The sequence below is a fragment of the Physeter macrocephalus genome, chromosome 6 (genome assembly GCF_002837175.3).
Source record: "Physeter macrocephalus isolate SW-GA chromosome 6, ASM283717v5, whole genome shotgun sequence".
NCBI lineage: Eukaryota > Metazoa > Chordata > Mammalia > Artiodactyla > Physeteridae > Physeter > Physeter macrocephalus.
The window spans coordinates 37,570,190-37,594,242 of NC_041219.1; the positions used below are offsets into that span (position 1 = coordinate 37,570,190).

Below are 24,053 nucleotides of genomic sequence, written 5' to 3' on the forward strand. Positions count from 1 at the left end.
GATAGGGAGGGTGGGAGGGAGACGCAAGAGGGAAGAGATATGGGAACAGATGTATATGTATAACTGATTCACTTTGTTATAAAGCAGAAACTAACACACCATTGTAAAGCAATTATACTCCAATAAAGATGTTAAAAAAAAGGAGACTTCTTTCTCCATTATATATTGTTTCATACTGCTTAAATATACTTTACCAGATACATAATGTTTTTCATTAAACTTTTTGAAATAATTATAGATTCACATGCGGTTATTAAAAATAATAGAGAGATCCCATGTTTCCTTTATCCAGTTTCCCCCAATGCTAATATCTCACAAAATTCTAGGACAATCTCACAACCAGGATATTGATATTGATATAGTCAAGATACAGAACATTTCCATCACCACAAGGATTCCTCCTGTTGCCCTTTTATAGCCACATCTACTTTTCTCCACTCCCAGCCCCTTCTTAATCCCTGGCAACTGCTAATCTGTTCTCCATTTCCATAAAATGTTGATTCAAGAATTTTTATAAATGAATATAGTATGTATAACTTTTTGAGATTTGCTTTTTCCACTCAGCATAATTCTCTGGAGATTCATCTAGATTGTTGCATGTGTCAACAGTTAATTCCTTTTTGTTGCTGAGTAGTATTCCATCATGTGGATTTACCAGAGTTTGTTAAACCATTTGACTGTTGAAGGACTTCTGGGGTGTATCCCAGTTCTTGGCTATTATGAATAAGGCTGCTGTAAACATTCACGTACAGGAGTTGTGTTAGCATAAGTCTTCATTCTCTGGAATAAATGCCCAGGAATGCAATTCCTAGGTTGTATGATAGTTAATGTTTAGGTTTTATTTTTTTTTTAAGAAACTATCAAAGTGTTTTCCAGAGCGGCTGTGTCATTTTAAATTCCCAACAGCAATATATGAGTGATACCATTTCTCTACATGCTCAACAGCATTTAATACTACCACTATTTTTTATTATAATCATTCTGATAGGTACACAGTGATATTTCATTGTGGTTTTCATTTGCGTTCCTCTAATGGCTAAAGATACTAAATATCTTTTCAAGTTTATTTGCCATCTGTACATATTCTTCTGTGAAACGTCTCTATGCTTTTTTTTTTCTTTTTTGCCAATTTTCTAACTGGGCTGTTTTTGTTAAAATGTTGAGTTTTTGAGAGTTCTTTATTCTAGCCTTTTGCCAGATATGTGGTTTGCAAATAATTTCTTTCTCTCTGTAACTTGGCTTTTCATCCTTTCAACAAGGTCATTCACAGAACAAAATTTTTATTTGATAAAGTCCAATTTATCCATTTTTCATTTTATGGATCACACTTTTGGTGTCAAGTTTAAGCGTGTCTATCCCTCCACCAAATACCACAGTCTTGATTACTGTGGTCATTTTAATAAGCTTGGAATCAAGTAGACTGATCCTTCCCACTTTGTTTTGATTTTTAAAAAGAAAATTCTATTTTCTTTCCCTTTGCGTATACATTTTAATATTATTTATTATATTAAAAAATCTTGTGGAGATTTTTAAAGTTCTGTTAAACAGTTTGGGGAGAACTGACATCTTTATTATGTTGAGTCTTCTCAGCCATGAATATGGCAAGTCTCTCCATTTATTTAGATTTCCTTGATTACTTTCATCAGTGTTTTGTAGCTTTCAGCATACAAATTCTGTATGTGTTTTCTAAGATTTACATCTAGGTGTTTGTTTTTTAAGTAAATGTTACTGTATTTTTAATTTCAATGTCCACATACTCATTGCTAGAAATAAAATTTATTTTTTGTATGTATTGTGTATCCTGGGCCTTACTGAACTCATTTATCAGTTCTTGGAGTTTTTTTGTTTTTGTTTTTGTTTTGGTAGATTCCTTGGGATTTTCTAAGTAGACAATCATGTCATCTGCAAATAGAAACAGTTTTATTTTATCCTTTCCAATCTGTATGTCTTTTATTTCCTTTTCTTGACTTATTGCACTAGGTTGAATAAAGGTAATGAGTGTGGACATCCTTGCCTTGTACCTGATCTTAGGGGAAAACCGCATTAGGTATTTCATCATTAAATTAAGTATAATGTTGAGGAAGTTGCACTCTATTACTATTTATTTGACTTTTAAAAATCATGAATGGGTGTTGAATTTTGTCAAATGCTTTTTCTGTATCATTTGACGTGGTCATGTGATTTTCTTCTTTAGCCTGTTAATATGGTGAATTATATTGATTTTCAAATAGTGAACAAGACTTGCATCCCTGGAATAAACCTCATTTTTCATGGTGTATAATTCATTTTATACGTTGCTAAATTCTATTTGCCAATGTTTGTTAAGGATTTTTTGGGTCTATATTCAGGAGAAATATTGGTCTGTAGGTTTTTTGGGCTTTTTTGGTTTGTTTTTTGCATTGTCTTTGGTTTGGTATCTGGGTAATACCAGCTTCTTAAAATGAATTGGTAAGTGTTCCCTCCTCTTCTATTTTCCAGAAAAGCTTGTGTAGAATTAGTGTTAACTCTGCTTTAAACATTTGGTAGAATTTTCAGGTGAAACTATCTGTGTCTAAAGATTTCTTTTTTGGGAGTTTTAAAAATTATGAATTCAATTTCCTTAATAAGTATAGAGCTCTTCAAATTATCCACTTCATTTTGGGTGGATTGTGGTAATTGTGTTTTTTAAGGAAGTGGCCCACTTTAAGTTGTAAAATTTACGTGTGCAGAGCTGTTTGTAGTACTTCTTTACTATCCTTTTGACGTCTACAGGATCTGTAGTGATATCCCGTTTCATTCTGATCTTGGTAATTTATGTCTTCTCTCTTTTTTTTTTCATTGTCAGTCTTGCTACAAATTGTAAGATTTATTGATCTTTTCAAAGAACCAGATGTTTGTTTCACTGACTTTTTTCTACTGTTTTCCTGCTTTCAATTTCATTGATTTTTGCTTTTATATTTATTATTTCCTTTCTTCTGCTTGCTTTCGGTATATTTTGCTCATTTTTTCTAAGCTTTACTGAGGTATAATTGACAAATAGAATTGTAATATATTTTAAGGGTACAGTATGATGACTTGATACACATATACATTATGAAAGGAATTCCACCAACAAGTTATTTAACATATCTATCACCTCACAGAGTTACTTTTTTTTTTTTTTGGTGAGAATACTTAAGATCTACTCTCTTAGCAAATATCGAGTATACAATACAGATTATCAATTATAGTCACCATGCTGTACACTAGATTCTCAGAGCATACTTACCTTGTAACTGAAAGTTTGTACCCTTTCACCAACTTCTCCCCATTTCCCTCACCCCCTCAGGCCCTGGCAACCACCGTCCTACTCTCTGTTTTTATGAGTTTGACTTTTTTTTTTTAAGATTCCACATGTAAGTGATACCATGCAATATTTATCTTTCTCTATCTGGCTTATTTCACTTAGTAGAATGCCCTCCAGGCTCCCCGCTGGGCCTTTGCTGATGTGGATGTGGGTGAGGCCACGGTTTTTTCTGTAGTGTTTGGCTAGAGTAGAACAGTTATTGTCTAAAACTGTTTTGTCTTGCTAGGGTGTCCCTTTCCTAGTCCTTCAGCTACAAAGAGTAGGCTTTTGTTGGTTTGGTTTTGCTTTGTCTGCCCTTGTTGGCATTTCTTGGTTGCTGGCTTCTTTAGCTCTGAGTCTGGGATATATGAAGCAAAATAACTAGAACGAACCCAACTAAAAATGTAAAAGACCTGTGCTCAGAAACTGTAAAACATCAATGAGGGGAATTAAAGATGACCTAAATAAATGGAGGCTATTATTCCACGTACCTGTGTTGGAAGACTAAACAGTGTAGAGAATTCTCCCCCTTATTATATCTGAATCACAATCGCTACTACTTTTTTTGAAAACTGACAAGCTTTTATACTAAAACATACATAGAAATGCAAAGGGAAAAGAATAACCAAAGAACCCTTCAGGAAGAATAAAGAGAGAACATTCTCTACTAGATATCAAGATTTATAAACTAGAGTAATGATAATGGTGTGGCATTCATGACAAGAGACATAAATACACCAAAGGAACAGAATTGAGAGTCCAGAAGTTCACCTACACATAAATGGGCAGATATTTATAACAAATATTTTGGTTATATAACAGTGCAGAGACAATTGGAAATCCATGTGGAAAGGAAAAAATATAACCTCTACCTCACACTCTGTACAAAAACCGACTCCTGGTAGGGAATGATCTAAATGTAAAAGGCAAAACAAAGCTTCAAGGAGCTATTATAAGAGAATATCTTAATTCACAGGGTATGGAAAGATTTCTTAAACAGAAGACAAAAAGCACAGACCATAGAAAACTAGGGAAAAGGGAACTGTATAAAAATTAAGAACTTCTGCTCATCCGAACACACAACTGAGAGAGTAAAAAAGCAAGCCACAGAGGGGAAAAAATTCTGTAATATATATAACTAAAAGGCTTACATCCAGAATATGCAAATAACTCCTATAAGTCAATTAGACAAAGATAAACAATCAAATAGGAAAATGGGCAAAGAAACTTCACCAATGATATCCAAATGGTCAGTAAACATCATTAGTCATCAGGTAAATCCCAATTAAAACCTCAATGAGATGCCACTCCATATATGCCAGAATTTCTAAAATTAAAAAGACTTCTGATACCTTGTATAAATAATAATATAGAGCACTGGACCTCTCATATACTGCTATATTAGTCTGTAAATTGGTACAACCACTTTCGAAAACCATTTGACAAATGCTACATTTAAATATCGGCATATTCTAAGACCTAGAGATTGCATTTCTACATATATACCCAAGAGAAATGCATGCACACGTACAGCAAAAGCCTGGAAACATCATTAGGCCCAATGTCCATCAACAGTAGAATGGATTAAAAAAATAGAATGGATTTAAAAAAATAGTAGAATGGATAAATTGTGATGTATTTATACACTGGATTACAACACAGCAATAAAAATAAATGAACAAGTTTCCTAAAACTTACGAAATGTTGACCAAAAAAACCCAAACATAAAAGAATACATACTCTATATTTCCACTGGATAAATTTTGAAAAGAATTAAGTAAAACCAAGCAGTGGTGCTTAATAATACACGCTTATAAAGATAAAAACGTTCTTATAAAAATCAGATTATTTTTAAAAAATCAGATTATTGATGATCTTTGGTGATGGAGAAACAAAGGAAGCTATTGGAAGGGAGAACTAATGAGGACTAATGAAGTATAGGTAAGAGTCTATTTCTAGACCCAGGTGATGGTTATATGGTTGTTTGTGTCATGAAAATTCACTGAGCTGTATGTTTTTGTTTTCACCGAGCTGTTTGTTTTCACCCTGTATGTTTTAAATTTCACAATTTAAAAGTTTTTAAAACCTCATTCAAATGAAATCTTTCAAAACATTTACATTATGTCTTTATGATTTTTAACACTGAAGTTTAACACTATAAAGTCCTTAGGGCTAGCAGTATTAAAGTTCATAAAATCATAAAAGGAACTTTTCCCAATTACACACATGCTCTTCTCTCAAATAGCATCAAGAATCCCAATTACACACATGCTCTTCTCTCAAATAGCATCAAGAAATAAGTGAACATGCACCAGAGGAAGGTACATAATGAACTATGTAAATATTCTGCTTAACAATCTATACTGTAACATATTTTTCCTATAGATGTTATCATCCTATAGCTAATTGTTGAGTGTTTCTTCAGAATAACTGGTATATGAAGAAAAAAAAAAAGTCAACCCAAAACAGCATATGCATTTTAGCAGCTATGATACTATGGTAATAATTTGAAACAATTATATTTCAAGTGGATAGATAGGTTTGGTCTCCCTAGAGTATTATAGTCTATTCAAAAATTCAATATACTTAACACAGTTTATCTTTTCATATCTTTTCTCCATCTGACGGTGGAAAAATTATGTTTCTATTTATGTACGTTTTCCATTTAGATAAAAATGTTATCTGTTTAAAAGTGTCTTAGAGTCACAGATAACCTGAGGTTTCTTTTAGGGAGCAAACAATGAAAGACAAAGGCACATGTGGATAATGTTTCTAACCCTTTCCCAGAGCCAAGCTTTCTCTGACTGATGAATGAAAACTGATAGTAACAGAATGCCACCTTTTAACAATTTACTAGTTTAGAAAGGTAATTATATAATAGGTAATTTTGTAATTTTGTATAATACTACATTAAGAACTCCTACAAGTCAATAAGTAATGTACCCATGTTTTAAATGGATAAAAGATACAAAAAAGTATATAAGAAATATTCACAGAAAAGGTAAGAATGGCCAATAAACACATGAAAAGATGCTAAGACATTAATAATAATTAAAGAATGTTAATTAAAATATGATAACATTGTCCTATCAATTGGCAAAAATGAAAAAGATCAAGAATATCCAATGTTGATAAGGGTATGGATAGATAAAAGTACTTATATACTGATGGCAGGACTACAAATTGGTACAAACTTTTTGAAAGGCAATTTGACAATACCTATAAAAATTTTAAACACATACAGCTGCCCTAATACCCAGCAATCCCATTTTTAAAATCTATCCTATGAAAAATAGTATGAGTGTGTAAAGATAAATTTATAAGGATATTTGTTACAGCACCAGCATGGGAGAGTGAATAAGTAAATTTTGGTGTATATATACAATGGAAATATCAAGTACTCTTTTTAAAATACTGAATATCTTTGTTACTAATTTGGAAAGATGTCCAAGATACATTAATAAGCAATGCAAATAAACTGCAGAAAAATATATACAGCATTTCATTTTTATTTTTGAAAAAAGACTCTGCACATATGCATGTATATAAGCATAGAAAAAAGTCTGCAAGTATATACAGCAAACTCTTAACAATGGTAACCTCTGGAGGGGAAGAGAGTTTTGGTTTGGAGATGAGGAATAGGAAAGACTTATCTTTTATTTAATCCTCTGCATTGTCTGAATTCATTTTAATGAGCATATATTAATTTTTATTTTTAAAATAAGGATGTATTTAAATATAACATTTATTGAGTTATTCATTTAGCTGATTTACCCAATTTGGGATTACTTTACTACTTAATATTTTATGAAAAGTTACTTTATGGTCAGAATGAGACAGTTCTCTTAGAACTTCCAAAGGAAAACAAACAAAAAAACAGAAATAGCAGATTCTTCACCAAAGTCAGCATCAGTTCGTTTTAACGAAGGGATAAATTAAATCTAAATATAATGTTTGAGATTAGTAACCAACACAAAGCACTTTAAACAACAAAGACAGTGAAGTTAAACAAAGATGAAAACCCACCTGGACTATATCCAAAACCATGCCAGCTGAGACTGTTCCAAAGCCAGCTAACAAAAATGGCACAAGTATTTGCAGTGCCATGACACCACTGGACTCCTTTGGTATTTTCTGGTTTGCTTCCACAATGACATCTTCATCACCATCTCTAGACACATCTTCATCTTGTAACATGGCCGTAGTTTCTGAAGCCTCCCTTCCATCACAATAATTGTAGTTGGCGTAGTCATCATACTTTGGGCTACAGCTTGATGGCGTGTGCCCACTGTTGCCATGAAAAGATGGCTCTGAGAAACTGTGATATTCCATGTGTTGTTCAGATCTATTACTAAAAGTTTGTGCTGCAGTTGATAACCCATCTTGCCAAATGCTGTTTCCTTTTTTGTGCCTGTCTTCCTGGTTTTTCTGGTAAATTACCGGAACCATACTCAACAGTAAGTTTAAAAACTTATCAGATTGAATTGTATTTAAACTTAAAGTCCAGTCTACAAAACCTCCTCCACTACTTGGACCACCACTTGTTCTGTTAGTAATAGATCTTCCTTTACTATTAGTCATATTGTCATCGCAAAAGACCCTGTATGCCTTAGATCTCAAGCTTCATGAACCATATAGCAGATGAATCAGAACCACATGAATGCTGGTTTAAATTAAGATGTTGACTTCATTGTGTAGAAAACAACGTTTCCACTAATAGAAGATGTTTAGAAGTTCCACAGAGGGATTGGATCTGGAAAAATAAAATAAAATAATTTTTAAAAGTCAGATTAACTATCTTGATACTTCATAATTAAAGGTATAAAATAACACATGTTCTTAAACCAACCCTAATGTACTGACATTATACCCTTTGGGCTTAACACATAACTGCTTTGTACACAGAAATGTAGTACACAGCCTTTTTGTGTGCTCTATCTTGGTTAAAAATGTTTATCTTTGCATACTTTATGTAATTAATACCCATGTAAAGTCTTCAAATGTCTCTGAAATTCTACAATAGACAAAGTTATTAAATAAAGTAATGGCTTCCATTACTTACATTGAGGTCTCAGAATCAAATTGCTACAACCCTTTACATATGCAGGCACAACAAAGGTAAAGTATATGACATTATATTTTAAACATATTAAATAATAATCCATGTTACTTTATTTACAACTTAATATAATATACATTTTGTTATTAAAATATGAAGAAACGATGATAATGTTTGCCATGAAATTATTTGATAAATATCCTAAATAGTGTACATGGCATTTACTTCACATGTAAAATTAGGCTGATGTCATATCTGTAGTCTCTGACATACAAAAAATTCATTATCATTGATTTAGGAATATAATACCTCTGTTACCTAAGAAATAACCAAAATGAAAAGGGATAACAAATATTCACTTAATCCTATTTTGCAAGCCAACCAAAAGAAAGCTTGCAACGCACTTATCACTTAATGCCCTTCTCAAAGTCAGCTCTGACCCTTAATCCCAGCGTATGCTCCTGACTGGCCGGTTATGGACAAGATTCTCTCTAAAGATCCTGAACTAAAGACACAGACACATTGTGTAAGCTGGTTTGAGAGTGACAGGCACTGAAGTTGTGAGGTCATACATCACCTGCCCAGGTAGAGAGTCTGACTCGGGACAGCTGCCACCACAGGTACAAAGGTTTTCAGTTATTAGGGTGGGTCTAAGGCCTCAGGTGTTTCTCAGGAACGCCCAGCCCTGTCTTACATCAGAGCCAACAAATTGGCTCTGATTTGATAAGGGATAGATGGCCCACTGCCTAACTGGACTGCCCACCCACCAAGCTAGGCTAAGAATTGTTGCTACTATACTGCTGCTTTTAATGAAAACCATTCTATTCTTCAATATTTGTTTTCAATTTCTTAGAATATTGATCTCCTCTCCTTGGACAGGAAGATCAATAACAAGGAATGGAAAAGGGAAAAAGAAAAAGGGGCTATGTTAGGGACAAGTGGATGCTAGGATCTGGTTCATCTATTTCATCACTCACTCACTTTCCTTTCTTCCCTCTTGTGATTATGGAGGGGTCTGGGAATTCCTGCTGGGGAATATTCTTAAAATATAGATTCTAGGAGTCTGGACCTACTGACTCAGAATATGTTTGAGGCATATAAACCTTTTTTTTTTTTTTAAGCTCCCCAAGTGATTACAGTACAGACATCCTGTGGACCTGCGGAGAATCCAATGAGATTAAGTACTAGCTGCCATTTTTGCCACTTGCAGGCTATCAGTATGCAGACAAAGGCAGTGTTTAAAGAAAATCAAAGGAATGGAAACAATGTCCAGAGTGAAGCAAAGAACCCAAGCAGTCCACAAAGAGGAAGAAAGCCAGAACAGCTGCCTGAGAACTTTCCATGTAAGAAGGGCTCAGCTGTATGTCTGGAACTTATGAGATTCCCAGCAGCCTTACATGAGTCATATTGAGTGGGTTTCTGTTCCTTCAACCAATTCACCTCTTTCTAAGTAGTGAGCATTTCACTGCCCCAAGGAGATCTCTAATCAAACAAAAAACAGAACAAACCTCAAAGAGATAAAGCTTTAAGGCAAGTCTATTCTACTGAAGGGCCAGTGATGGATATAGGCAATTTATTCTTCCTCTTGAAGCAGAATTATAAGGATAATCAAAATGGAAATGCAGAGAAATGTAGATAAACAATAAAGAAAGATGACAGTATGCATATCACCATTCAGTCACCATTCAGCTCAAAAAGCATGCTCAGGAAAATTGACCAGCTAACACTAAATAGGAAAATGGAGTGAGGAGAAGGTTAAAAAAAGAGGAATTTCCCCAAACAAGTAATCTCTCTTAGAGTATTTGCAGGACATGGTTAAGCACATAGTCTGCACTGAGTTGGCCAGCAGGATCCAGATGCAAAGACACAACCAGCTCTTACTTTTGCCCCTAGTATTCTTTCTTTAGAAGGTTAGATGGAGAGGTGGATATTCTGTACACAGGGCCACTGTGTACAGAGACCAGATACAGCCTTTGGGTAAATTTAAAACAGTGCCTCTTGGAAAAAGGAAGCCACAGGAGTGGAGTCTCCGGCTGGATTTCAGCCCCCCTCCATCCCCTCAGCAAGCACCTTCAGGCACTGCAGGATCTGCTCAACCTTATACAAGACTGGGCAGTTGGGTGAAATGGTAAACTACGCTTAAATAGCATAAAACAAACAAACAAACAAAACCACATTTTTATTGTTTCCTCAGCATCTTTCCCCAATTTTTCAGCTTATGGTATTTCCATCTCCCATGTAAAACCACACTTGCCCTGTTCCATGAGGTTCTGGTAGGCCTAGTGACACAGTCCCCTCCCCTCCAGACCACATAATGACAAGTGCCTGGAGCAGGCCTGAGTCCTACCCTTGAATTTCACATATTTGTTGGCTTATTATTTCCTGAATGGCTACTAGATCCTGGGGTTGCCCCATTAACAAAAGAGGCACTATTCTTGCTTCAAAGAGTTTTCCTTGTAGTGGGGAGGAACAACAATCAGGTGAGCAAATAAATAAATGAGATAATTTGTGATAAAGGCAGTGAAGGAAACAGTTGATAGAGCAAAAAGTGAATGACTTACAGGGCTACTTCAGAGGGGAAGGCCTCTGGAAGGGTGTTTTCTCGCTTCCTTTTGGAATGAAATAATTCTGAAGCTGTCACTTTGTCTTCCTCCTCAAAAAGCTCCCTCTAGGGCTTCCCTGGTGGCGCAGTGGTTGAGAGTCCGCCTGCCGATGCAGGGGACATGGGTTCGTGCCCCGGTCCGGGAAGATCCCACATGCCGCGGAGCGACTGGGCCCGTGAGCCATGGCCGCTGAGCTTGCGCGTCCGGAGCCTGTGCTCCGCCACGGGAGAGGCCACAAGAGTGAGAGGCCCGCGTACCGCAAAGGAGAAAAAAAAAAAAAAAAAGCTCCCTCTGAAGTACTAGGAATTACCTTGCTACCACTGCATGCCACGGACCACCTACCACCATCTTGCACTGAGGAAAATGTGTTTATTTTTATTTATCCTTCATTTTATCCAGTTAATGAGTGATCAGTTATTCTAATGCTTGCATATTGACAAGGTCTATTATCTCCCTTAAAGACTCCTTAAATTTTCTTCCTTTAAAGAAATCACTTAGAAACTCATTGAAAAATGGTTACAATCAAAATACTTTGTGGTTGATTTAAAATAGGTAATGTACACATATGCCACTAAATAAAAAATTGGTTGGGTTGCTCTTTATTGTTCTTCATCCGTGAATGAGTAAAAACAACTACAAATTTAAAAAATAAGTGAATAGAACTGGGCAAAGTTTCCCCTGGTTTTAGGTGCTTTAAGTTAAAGAATACCAGTGGAGATATTTATGGGTTACTCTTTAGCTACCTAATAGGTTATTTTAATCTAGTACCAACATAGCTGAAAATAAAGTGTCTTTAAAAGTTTAGGTTAGTTTAGGTTTAAATTCTCAATTCTCTTTGTAAGTTATAAAGCAAGCAATCTCTAGGAAAAAGGAATCCACTACTTTATTTGCTAATGGCCAATGTTTGCACAAAACAGAAGTTTCCAAAAAAAAAAAAAAAAAAAGCATCTGCAGCAGGTAAAACAAGTACGGTGATTAACACTGTGGCTTGCGTTTGTTTGTTTTTTCCAAATTGCTACATGAAAAAAAAGTATTCTCTATAGTGCTCATGTAATGTCAATAAAAATATCAGTCATGATTCAAAAACCCTAGATTGAGTGGCTATATCAGATGCTGTTATGTAGCAATTTTGTTCCAAAGATTCTTTAGGTGTTATGTGGAGCCAACACAGGGGCAAGTCTATTTGAGTGCCTTAAACCCTTGTGACTCAAAGTATGGTCCACGGTGCAGCAGCACTGGTATCACCTGGGTGGTGAAATGGTATCACCTGGGTGGAGAAATGCAGGATCTCAGCTACCAAGCATAACCCAACCTACTGAATCACAACCTGTGCTTTTAATAGCATCTCCAAGTGATTTATGTACACATGGAAGTTTGAGAAGCACTTCCCTGAACATTAAAAAAAGAATCTGATTTACACCCATTAGACTAAAAATTAGATGTTGTCAGACTTTCAAATGTGAACAAAGACATGAGAACTGGTAACACATACAACACCACTAGTGCAAGTGTAAACTGTACAACCATGCTGGAAAACAATTTGGTATTATCTACTAAAACTGAAGAGGCATATGCCCCACATTCCAGCAATTCCACACCTAAGTACATACCCTGAAGCAACTCTTGCTTTGTACACCAGGAGACGCATAAAAGAATATCCTTAGCAATATTTTCACACTAGCAAAAAAACGGAAGGAATGAACTCAAGAAAAAAGATAAATGGCTGAGAGTCACACAATGGAATATATGAAGAAGGGGATGATAAGCAAGCACAAATTTCAAGAGAATGGTTACATTTGGGGAAGAGTACAAAAGCACACAGGGAACTCCAAAAGTAGTGGTTATATTTTTTAAGCTTGGTAGTAGATATGTGTTTATTATTGTTCTTTAACATTTTCATTACATCACAGGAGTGCTTCAGTCACATGAGTGATATTGTGACAGATTTTCTTACTCCCATTTATTGCTCCCCTCCTATAAGAGGATTGTTTTCTCCACCTGTTGCCATGTTACCTGCAGGGACTATGGGAGGATTATACTGCCTCACGTCCACTGACATCAGGTTTGGGCATCTGACTCATGATGGCAGCAACATCTGCAAACAGAAATAGTTCAGCTATGGCTTCTTTTCCGTCTGACATGGGAATGACATGTCCTAGGTAAGTGCTGCTTCTTCAGACTGGGTCCTGGGACAAAGATAACCCACAGAGCTGCAGCAACATGCAACACGAGAGAGAAAGAAAGCTTTGCTGATGAAAGCCACTGAGAGTTTGGAATTGTTTACCACCACAGCATGATCTAACAAAACCTAACCAAAAAAGTAAATATTTTAAAGACGAATCTGACCCACAGATTCCCATCTAGTTTAGTTTAAGAGAATCTCTCTGATATATGAGCACATAAGGATTCCATCTATGGTTAAAGAGTTTGAAAACAGTGTTTTCCAAACATTTAGATCTCATTAACCGAATTTCCCCCCAAATTTTACCAATTTAAAAATGATCTTTCCTTTGAAAATAAAAATGCAGAAAGGACAAAATCTTGGACTAAAAGCCTTTCCATTGAGCACATTTAGATTTATCAAGAACTCACTTTATGCTCCCTGTGAAAGCTTTGTCATGGGCCAGCATTAATCTATAGCGTTGTGTCAGGGAACCACTGACTTAAAGGAAAACAAACTAATACAAAACAATTCTGATGAATTCAACTGTAGTTACCAAAACAAAAAAACATTAATGCTAAAATTGCTTGATTTTAGAAGAAAAAGAATTGTATTGTATGTGTGTTGATTTACTAAATCAATATCTCGGAGAAAATCTGCCTATCGTGCTGGAAGAGGCATTCTGTTCCATTGCAAAGGTTAAATAATACACTTGAAAAATTCATCAGAGCTGTGAGTTAGCAGGCCTAAATCACGCCTCATTACTAAGAGAGGCAATAAATAGAAGTTTAACACTTTGTTATCTTCCCATAACAACAACAAAAAGATTATCGCATTTAGTCGAAAATCTCAAAACTTGTTGGGGGGGGTATTTTACATTTGTATAAGCACACATAAAACCACAGCACTATCACACACATACACACACACAGAGAAAATAACCTAGAAGTCAAGCCAGCTTATGGTTACTGTGTATTCTTAGTTTCACCACTCAGCAAGTGTTCATTCTGCTTTTTAAAAAATTTATTTATTTATTTTATTTACTTATTTTTGGCTGCATTGGGTCTTCTTTGCCGCACGCGGGCTTTCTCTAGTTGCAGCAAGTGGGGGCTACTCTTTATTGCGGTGCGCGGGCTTCTCATTGCGGCGACTTCTCTTGTGGAGCACGGGCTCTAGGCGTGCGGGCTTCAGTAGTTGCGGCACACGGGCTCAGTAGTTGTGGCTCGCGGCCTCTAGAGCGCAGGCTCAGTAGTTGTGGCGCACGGGCTTAGTTGCTCCGCAGCATGTGGGATCTTCCCGGCCCAGGGCTCGAACCCGTGTCCCCTGCATTGGCAGGTGGATTCTTAACCACTGTGCCACCAGGGAAGTCCCCATTCTGCTTCTTTCATTTCCTCTGACTATATGTCTTCGGTTTCTGTTTGTTATGAAGATGTAGATAGTCACCAAACAGGATGTGTTATGCAGCCAGTTAAATCAGATTTCAGAGAGGTCATGCCAGCCAAAACTAGCTAGACCTTAGCCGATATTGCACAGATTATTTTCTTGTTTTATAAAAAATTCTGGTACATTCTTTTGAATAATATCCAGTAAGTACTTAATTGTTTAACTGAATAGCAGGTTCACACAGAAGGATTAAGTCTATTTAATTTGCTTTTTACAGCACCCAAACCGCAGGCTGCCTTTACGGCCGCTCAGTTTTCTTCCACTACGTTCATTTAAAGAATGAAACTTGTGTAAACATAAATCCTCACTGATTTCAATGATTAGCTCTTTCCATTTACGCAAAAACTATTTTAAAAAGTCTCAGTGGCCTTTTAGATTTCAGTTTCACATCTGAACTCCTCAGCTTCCCCATTCCTCATCCCAAACTCCCTTTTCCTGAAGAATTGACCAACAAATCAGTCTTCTCAGCACATATCCCAAACAGCTCTTAACTAATCACCCCTTTGGTTTTCCCATGTTCACTCTGACGCCACATTCTGCTGTCCTGCCATGACCTCACTGACAAATGCTTCTCCCTTGAGAATGCAACAGAACCATGAGGTCACCCTAGTCCCATTCATGGGGATCACAGACCTTGACTACTAAATCACCCTGAAGAACTCTCTTCCCCATTTGAGACAGTCCTACAGCTATGCCTAAAACCATTTCTCATTTTTAACCCTTTGATTTCACTATTCTCCATGGGGCTGCCTACATTGTTTATTTTTCCTAATTGTTTCATACTGACGCGGTGCCTTCTACTAGATTTCCTAAATCAGTTAAATTACTACCTCTTACTCTTCTCTAAGCTTCCTCTATTCAATCAAATTTCCTTTATTCAGCTTTCCCACCTCTACACTCTCTACCAAATTTTTCCTGATGTCCGAAAACTTTCACCTCATTCAAAAGGTCACAATAAAAGTTTACCACCTCAAAGAAATCTACCCAAATTAATGCAGGGTTAAGGGTACAGAGAGGAAAAAAACAGTCAAAATTAAATGCCCAAAACAGTTAGCGATCTTCCTCAGGTACAGTTTAAAAAAAATTTTTTTTTAATGAAAGGTGTCCATTTGGTCTCCCACAGCCAGTTCTTACACGGCAAAGATGACATCTTGTGTCTCCGATGATATTTGATATATCACTTGACCCTCAAAAGTTAAAAATCAATATGGCACTGTAAAAGAAATCTCCAGAATTCCAAATGTACTACTGCTGCTTGCCAGAGGTATAATTCGATATCCAGTTAAGAATGTATAACTAGAAAGAAAAAAAAAAAGTATGGACCTCTTTTGCTCATTTCCTGTAGTTAACTAAGGAAAAGGAACTATCCCAAGGCAACAATTCTAAAGAATGAAGATGAGTCCAGTCAGTAACTATGCTGCAAACTCCATATGCTGTTAAGTCTCAAACTGGTCCAAACAACAGCTGAGTTATAGCAATACACATACTACAATTTTTATCATTGTTCAGGTCATTTAAAAGTACTTGGAAGGGAATTCCCAGGCAGCCCAGTGGTTACGGCTCCGCACTTCCAATGCAGGTGGCACGGGTTTGATTCCTGGTCAGGGAACTAAGATCCCACATGCTGTGAGGTAGCCCAAAAAAGTACCTGGAAACTGAAATATAAAAACTGCTACCTCACAAATACTGTCCTCCCCGATTAAAAGGCTCACCTCTAAAGTGGAATCAACATATCTCCCCACCCCGCCACACCTTTTTTTTGCTTTGGTTGAAATGCAGAGTTAGCTCCTAGAAAAAATAAATGCTGACTTTTTGGCTTAAACTGGAAACTGTCTAATTAAACTGAATTCAGGCACTCACACAGGTTTCATTTAGGTAACAGGTAGTGATGTCAAGCTTTCTTGATTTGGTAGTCCTGATATTCTCTAACAAACACAGAAGCTTGAGAAATCATGGGCATGATTCAGCTCCTGATATCCCAAAGCTAACGGACTCCATAAAACAATCACTCATTTCTAAGACTGCCCACTGATAGAAAAGAGTAACATCATAAAATTTATCAATCCTAAAGTTTCTATAGGCCTAAAAGACAGCCAAACATTTGTAAAGAATTTGTTTGAGCCCAGAGAAAGAATCAGTGGGTATAATAAACCTTCGGTATAATAAACCCTCAATACATCTCAAATAATGTTCCAAAGGAAACCAGAACCAGACAACTGATTTGTTTTCAGAATCACAACCCTCAACCCCACTTAAAAAAATAATTTTTTAAAAAGAATGCTGTATTTGGAAGAAGGATACACCGAAGACAAGCCAAGGAATCAACTAAAACAAAATCCACAGTTGAACCATTTCTGCTTATTGAGAAAATGTTGACAGAATAAATATAGTGTGTGTCCAAAGAACTAAGTGTATTGCATAAACAAAGTACAGTTCATTCTACCAAGTGCACTGACTGGCACTTGGTAGAATGAACTTTGATTATATTTATCCCCTATCAAATCAACTGAAAAGTGAAAAACAAAACACATTTAACTAGATTCTGATTAGATTAATAGCAATACAGTTTTATAATACACGTAGTAAACAATGACCAGAAATATCACTTAGTACTACTGTTTGAAACAACTCGGTGAATAGTTGGTAGCAAAGGAGCTAAATCAGAGAACTCTGTTTTGAAGCTGAGAAACTGCTTTTAAACAACAAAAAAGTATATTTCTCCCATTTTAAAACATTTCTTACATGTATCTTGTTCAAAAAAACTACTTAACCACTCTCTTGCAATTAACTTGCAACTGACATTCCTTAATTTCCTGCAAACTACTGCTGAGAACATCACCACCTTATCAATCACCCTAGATAAAGTCACATGAAACTTTACTTAGAAATTATAGCTATAGAAAGCCTTGCTACTGAAAACTGGTATTTTTCTTCTTCTTTAATGAAGATTGAGCCACCCTTTTATTTTACATCAGCAACAAGGAAACTTACAACTACATCTGAAACTCACATCTATGATCAATTTATTCATCTTAATGTTACACTCCTAGTTTTATTTTCTCTGGTACTGGTTTCATAACTTTTTAAAAACCCAATATTTCTTGTAAATGTTATTTTTTATAAAGTGACTCAACACCTTTGTGTAAAAGGTAGTGTACATGAGAATAAAACATAAATAATACATTTCCTTACTGGTTTTCCCTGGCACTTATAAATCTGAAATACCTAAATTTAGAGACTAGGTAACTGGAGTTCAGCATTTCAAATGAACAGAAATTATTATTCAGAACTCACCAAAAAAGTATACTTTCATACTTTTAGCCTTAATACATCCTTATACTCTTAAAGATAATTCCATTTTTAAAACACAAACACACTTCTAGGGCCAACTTAAAATATACACTTTATTCTTCGTATAATTAAAGTGAAAACTGAGTATAAAAATCTTCCAGAATTGTAAAGTGCAGAATGGATAACCATGTGTCAAAGTAAAACTCTTTTTTCTAAGAAAAGGAAAAGGGAAAAATGATTTGCCACGTGTAAGGTTAACATTTTTCTTCTACATTTGAAGACCAAGAGTGCCCCATAATTTTCATGGTGATCCCATTCCAAATATTTACTCAGAGCCATTCTACCCCTCCAGGGGCCCTTCTCCCTCCCCTATCCCTGAGGTGAAGCAGCATGCTACACCCTTCTGAGCAGGCCACACAGAATTACACTACCTTCTACTAGGTGATGAAACAGGACAGCTCCCAAACTGAGTGAGGTCTTCCTCAGGTGGTGGCCTACCATCACCTTCCCTCACTGGGACACCTTCACAATGGTACCACCCAGGGAGATGACACCGACCTTCCCCGTTCCCAGACTGTACTTTCCCTCAAAACTGCTCCCTGGTACACAGAGCTGTGAAGGCAGGCCAAGTGCACAAACTCACAGCAAGAGGCTCTATTAGATTAGGTGAACCACAGGTACACAGTGTTACGTTACTCAACTATTTTGGCATCAAACTGAAAAAATGATCTAACTCTTTCAGTATCTTTACTCTCTGCAATCAAGTCTCTCCTCTACCCTTTGGTCAGAGCTGCGTACTTTTTAATTCAAATACCAGTTTAAAAAAAAAAAAAAAAAGGAGCCCAAGGGCTCTAAGTCCAACTTGAAGTTCAAACTAAAACTACCCTCAAAGCCACCCCAAAACAACTTAGTTGCCACATACTGGCCTTTGCTCATAAAAATATCCTGACTACCTTTCTTTCCCAGCTCATTTGGAAATGGTGCTTCTAACATCCACTGGCACAGAGTTCTCTTCTATTGTTTTTCTATTTTTCACAGAAGCGATATGTGTTCAATGCAAAATAAACAAATAAATAAAGGCCAAGGACAAACAAAGTTGTTTATTCTGGAAATCCACCATCCAGAGATAATCACTGATGATGTATTAGTGCATTCGATAACTTTATTGCTGATATATTTTTTCTATATCTATGTTTAAAACAAAAATTGGTTCATATTACACACAGTTTGGCATCCTGCTTTTTGCATTTCCTAAAATATCAGAAAAGAGTGTCTTATCAGTATCCTACAAAGTTATTTTTAACGGCTACTTAAAATTTCCTCTTTCTAAAACTCCCAGGGGCTCTAAAATTTCTTCTTTCCTACTTCTCCCCCTCCACAGTTTCCCAGTTTCCCAGGGACACAACTAAAAGGCAACATTCATTCAATTAATACATCCTAAACACTTCCAGAAAACTAACATTCCGCTGTATTCACAGCAATGATTTCATTTATATTTTATATTGTTAGATGATCATGAATAAATAACTGCATCTGTGCCACCAAGTTCCAAGGCAGAGCCAGGCTGCCATCAAGTCTACAGCGTGTCTCCCCCATGAGCCATGACATATAATTCAAAATGATAACTCCAAACAAAATAAGAGTCACAACAAGGTACAACTTTTCCTAGAAAGACTATTTCATTGTTTCTTTAAAAGTCACAAAACATTAACAGATGGCCAACAGGCACATGAAAAGATGTTCAACAACATATTAGAGAAATGCAAATCAAAACCACAATGAGGTATCATTTCACACTGGTCAGAACGGCCATCACCAAAAAGTCTACAAAATAATAAAGGCTGGAGAGGGTGTGGAGAAAAGGGAGTGTTTTTTTTGTGGGAATGTAAATTGGTGCAGCCACTATGGAAAACACTATGGAGGTTCCTTTAAAAAACTAAAAACAGAACCACCATATGACCCAGCAATACCACTCCTGAGAATATATCCAGAAAATATGAAAACTCTAGTTCACCTCAGTGCTCACAGCAGCACTATTTACAAGAGCCAAGACATGGAAACAACCTAAATGTCCAGACAGATGAATGGATAAAAAAGTGGTATATATATACAATGGAATATTACTCAGCCATAAAAACAAATGAAATATTGTCATTTGCAGCAACATGGACAGACCAAGAGATTATCAAACTGAGTGAAGTAAATCAGACAGAGAAAGACAAATATTATATGATATCACTTATATGTGGAATCTTAAAAAATAATACAAATGAATCTATATATAAAATAGAAACAGACTCACAGACATAGAAAACAGACTTATGGTTACCAAAGGGCAAAGGGAGGGAGGGGGAGGGATAAATTAGAAGTACGGGATTAACAGATACAAACCACTATACATAAAAGAGATGAGCAACAGGGTTTACGGTGTAGCACAGGGAACTATATTCAGTATCTTGTAATAACCCATAATGGAAAAGAATCTGAAATATATATATTTAAAAAACTGAAAAAAATTACAAAATATTAAATTATTTAAATTTTTTTCTCTCTTTTGGTGCCCCCTTGCTAATTCTCAGACACATGCTTACATTGTCTATTAAGCACTGCCCCCAGGGATTGAGAAAAGAATAGGTTTTGTTCCAAGGAATAACATGAGTTTAAACTCAGATGATAAAATCTACGCACAATCAAAATCCCAGACTTGAGCACACAGATTTCAGTCAAACACATTTTGAAACGGAGAATATTAACTGCTTGTTCAAAGTTGTATTATTCATGTGGAATCACTGGCAAATGCTTTATGCTGTGTTTGAAACTGTACAAAGCTTCCCGAGATATGTGCAATGCTTTCATTATATGAATAAATCGATAACATGATTTGCATTGAGTGGTTTTACGGGGGAATTTCAAGTGACTTATTCAGCAAATCTCCACACTTCAATTAAAAGAGACGATTTGCTTCCAAAAAATTAAATGTGAAGAAGTGTCAACACACTAATGATATTGACAGTAGTTTAGAGGCTGGATTCTGAAGTCAATCTGCTTTGGCTTAAATTCTGACTTTCACTAGCTATGGGACATAGGCCTCTATACTTTAGTTTCCTCATGAAAAAATATCTCCTCCATTGTGTTAAATGTATTAAATGACTTAATTAAATGACTTAATACATGTAAGGTGCTTAGAACAGTGTATTGAGCCTTCAATAAATATTAGCTAGTTACCAGCATCATTATTCATTATTATACATTTTTGTAAAAGGCTCAAAACCTACTTTCCACCTCTTTCTCCCCTTACTAAGGAACAGACTAGACCACAGAATCACAAAAATGTTATACATTGCTGTATTAAACCCCTACCTTATAATTTTCAGATCAACTGTTTTGTTCCTACTTTCTTTAAAAAATAAACTGAAGTTTAATATTTACATTGTATATACTGCACTCATCCTATTTTTCATTAAACTGCCAGCATGCTATAAAATACTGTATATCTATAATGACCAGTATATACACAGAACAAATGGTACCTATAACTGAACAACACAGGTCTTCAGGAAACCACAATGTTTTTAAAGGAAAAAAGAAGATGAAAGCTGGAATAGGAAGTAGCTCTAATACTGTTGTTAAATTTAAATATCATATCTAATGTACTTTTTTACTTTTAAAAAGATATCTAAATAACATTTTTACAATTTACAAATAAAACAGACTACCTTAAACCATTACTGTAAGGTTTATTCTAGAATAGAGAACTAAGTCTGCTCAACCAGAATGAGAAATATTACAAAGATAGAATCCATCATGAGTTTGCCTGGGGTTATTCTGAAACCTATAATCCAGAAATGACAGACAAGAGTTTTCTGACTTTTTTTTTTCCAAAGAGTACTAGAACATTACCATAAAAATTCCTTACTGTTTGTTAGGTAAAAGATAGAGGAAAGTGGCAGATAAAATGAAGAAAATAGGCCAGGCTTTGGACTCTGGGCCTACCTATTAATTTTGCTTTCTTGATCACAGATATAACAGTCTGCTTTAAATCCCAGGAGAATACACTGGTTAATAATGAAAAAGATTTATTTCCCCACTAAATGTTCTTTGGCCCTATTACTTTCCTATATTGTTTATTCATACCTTACCAGGAATATGAAGAGCTTATCAAAAAGCCACTCTCAGAATAAAAAAAAACGACTTCTTCAAAGAACTTGAGTCTAGGAAAGTCCCTGGAGGTCCAGTGGTTAGGGCTCCATGCTTCCAATGCAGGGGGCATGGGTTCGATACTTGGTCGGGGAACTAAGATCCTGCAAGCCATGTGGTGTGGCCAAAAAAAAAAAAGAAAGAAAGAAAGAACTAGAGTCTAATCCATAAGTCCTCCCACATATTTAAAAACTTAAACTCCAAAGAAAGGAGAACAATCACCCATTCTACAGAACATCAAAATCACTGAAAGCAAAAACAATAGACTTTGTTTGTATATACTTGTATAATCTTTTCTGAAAACCTAGGAAGTAGACATGTTCACACACTACAGTTCAGGAAACTGAGTCTCAGAGAGGTTAAGTAATGTGCTCAAGTTATAAAGTCAGTAAAATAAAGACACAGGACTCAAATTCACAACTTTCTTACCAGTTAATGATAAAGCAGAAATGACAGGCATTCCTTGTACACCAGTGTGAGTGGCCACAGAGACGAGGATTACAGAACAAGTCCTTCAGTGCTCCCTCCCCACTCCATGCCCTACACCGGAATCTAGCAAGTTGGATTCAAGTTATTTTTGAACACAGTTGATTGCTCAAGAATGGAAACAGCTCCCTCCCAAGTCTCACCACCTAATTCACAGGTGAATTATCTTCTGTTAATAAATAAATGAGCAATTATTTACTGAAGACCCAAAAATGTAACCATACCATAAACTGCCCTTTTTACAAGTGCCATATAAGGTAGTGTAGAAGGAAGAGACCACTTATATCTTTAGTATCTGCCCCTCAAACGCTCTTGTTTTAAAATACATAATTGCACTTATTTACATGAAGGCTGCTCTTTACTAGTCTGTGAGCTTTTGATACGAAATTCTGCATATTCCCCACTCAGTATTAGTCAAAATGTAGGTGGCGTCCACTAAAAATGTTGAAAGAAGGAATGAACGAAACATTGACGAGTTGAACCTTGAATAACGAGATTTAGAGAGATGGAGAAAAAGAAGGGGAAGTATGTCCTAATGAGGTGGCTGGCAACCAGGCAAACGACTGCTGCGGAAATGGATAGGCAGGTCTGAGTAGAAGATCTGTATCACCAAGCAGCAAAAAAACGGTAAACTGGAAGATCTGGAATTCCTGTCTGTGGGTTAGGACTTCATTTTCTAAATTAGGCCAATTGTTTGTTAACATTTATTTTTAATGCAAGCGAATGCTTTGTTTAAATTAAACCCTACTCGAAACCCCAATATAGAAAACAGGTAAAAGCAAAGCAGTACCGGTTGAAGCTCCACTCAGTCCCCATCTTACCTAACTGAGAAGCACCCAAAGCCCCTCCTTGGAGCACAGTTTGAAAACCACTGGGTTAGAAAACAGTCTGGAAGGACAGACACCAAAGTGCTTAGAGCACTGACTTCTGGAGACCTGGGTTGGCCTAGGTTGAGGGAGCAGGGTAAGGAAGGACTTGAAATACTATGTTCACTTTTTAAATCCTGCATTTTTTTATATTATTTGAACTTTTGTTTATATTGAGCACTTTTTACTTTTTAATTTAAAAAGAAATAAGATACCATTGATCTAAAAAAGCATTTTTAACGGTTAAATTTCTTCAAGAGAATTGCCACATTTTAATGAATCATTTCCTTATAGCAGGATATTTTCTTGACTAAATTATATTGCAATGAAAATGAACATCTTTGTGCATAAGACTTTCTCATATTTAAAATGATTTTCTTAGGATAAATTTATACAAGTTAATGGTTTCCATTTAAGTTCTATAATACACTGCTTAAAATAGGACTCTCTAGAACATAAAAATATAAAATTCAATTAGTATTTTTTAAAAGTCATCCTATAGGGACTTCCCTGGTGGTGCAGTCGTTAAGACTCCACCTGCCAATGCAGGGGACACAGGTTCGAGCCCTGGTTGGGGAAGATCCCACATGCCGCGGAGCAACTAAGTCTGGCCGCCACAACTACTGAGTCTGCACTCTAGAGC

General features: G+C 36.0%; 1 protein-coding gene across 6 annotated transcripts in view; it reads right to left on the reverse strand.

Annotated features, from left to right (window-relative positions):
• SLC41A2 (solute carrier family 41 member 2) overlaps window positions 1–24,053 on the reverse strand; it is a 134,844-nt gene that overhangs the window by 103,463 nt on the left and 7,328 nt on the right. For 4 of the 6 annotated variants that reach the window (XM_024127361.3, XM_024127360.3, XM_024127359.3 and 1 more), the window contains exon 2: window positions 7,331–8,057. In XM_024127361.3, coding sequence (XP_023983129.1) covers window positions 7,331–7,885 — 555 coding nt within the window. In that variant the 5' untranslated portion in view covers window positions 7,886–8,057. Of the gene's footprint in view, window positions 1–7,330; window positions 8,058–10,924; window positions 10,943–12,979; window positions 13,054–24,053 lie in introns of those variants that run through there. The other 2 variants (XM_028490525.2, XM_024127362.3) reach the window with 2 other exon arrangements.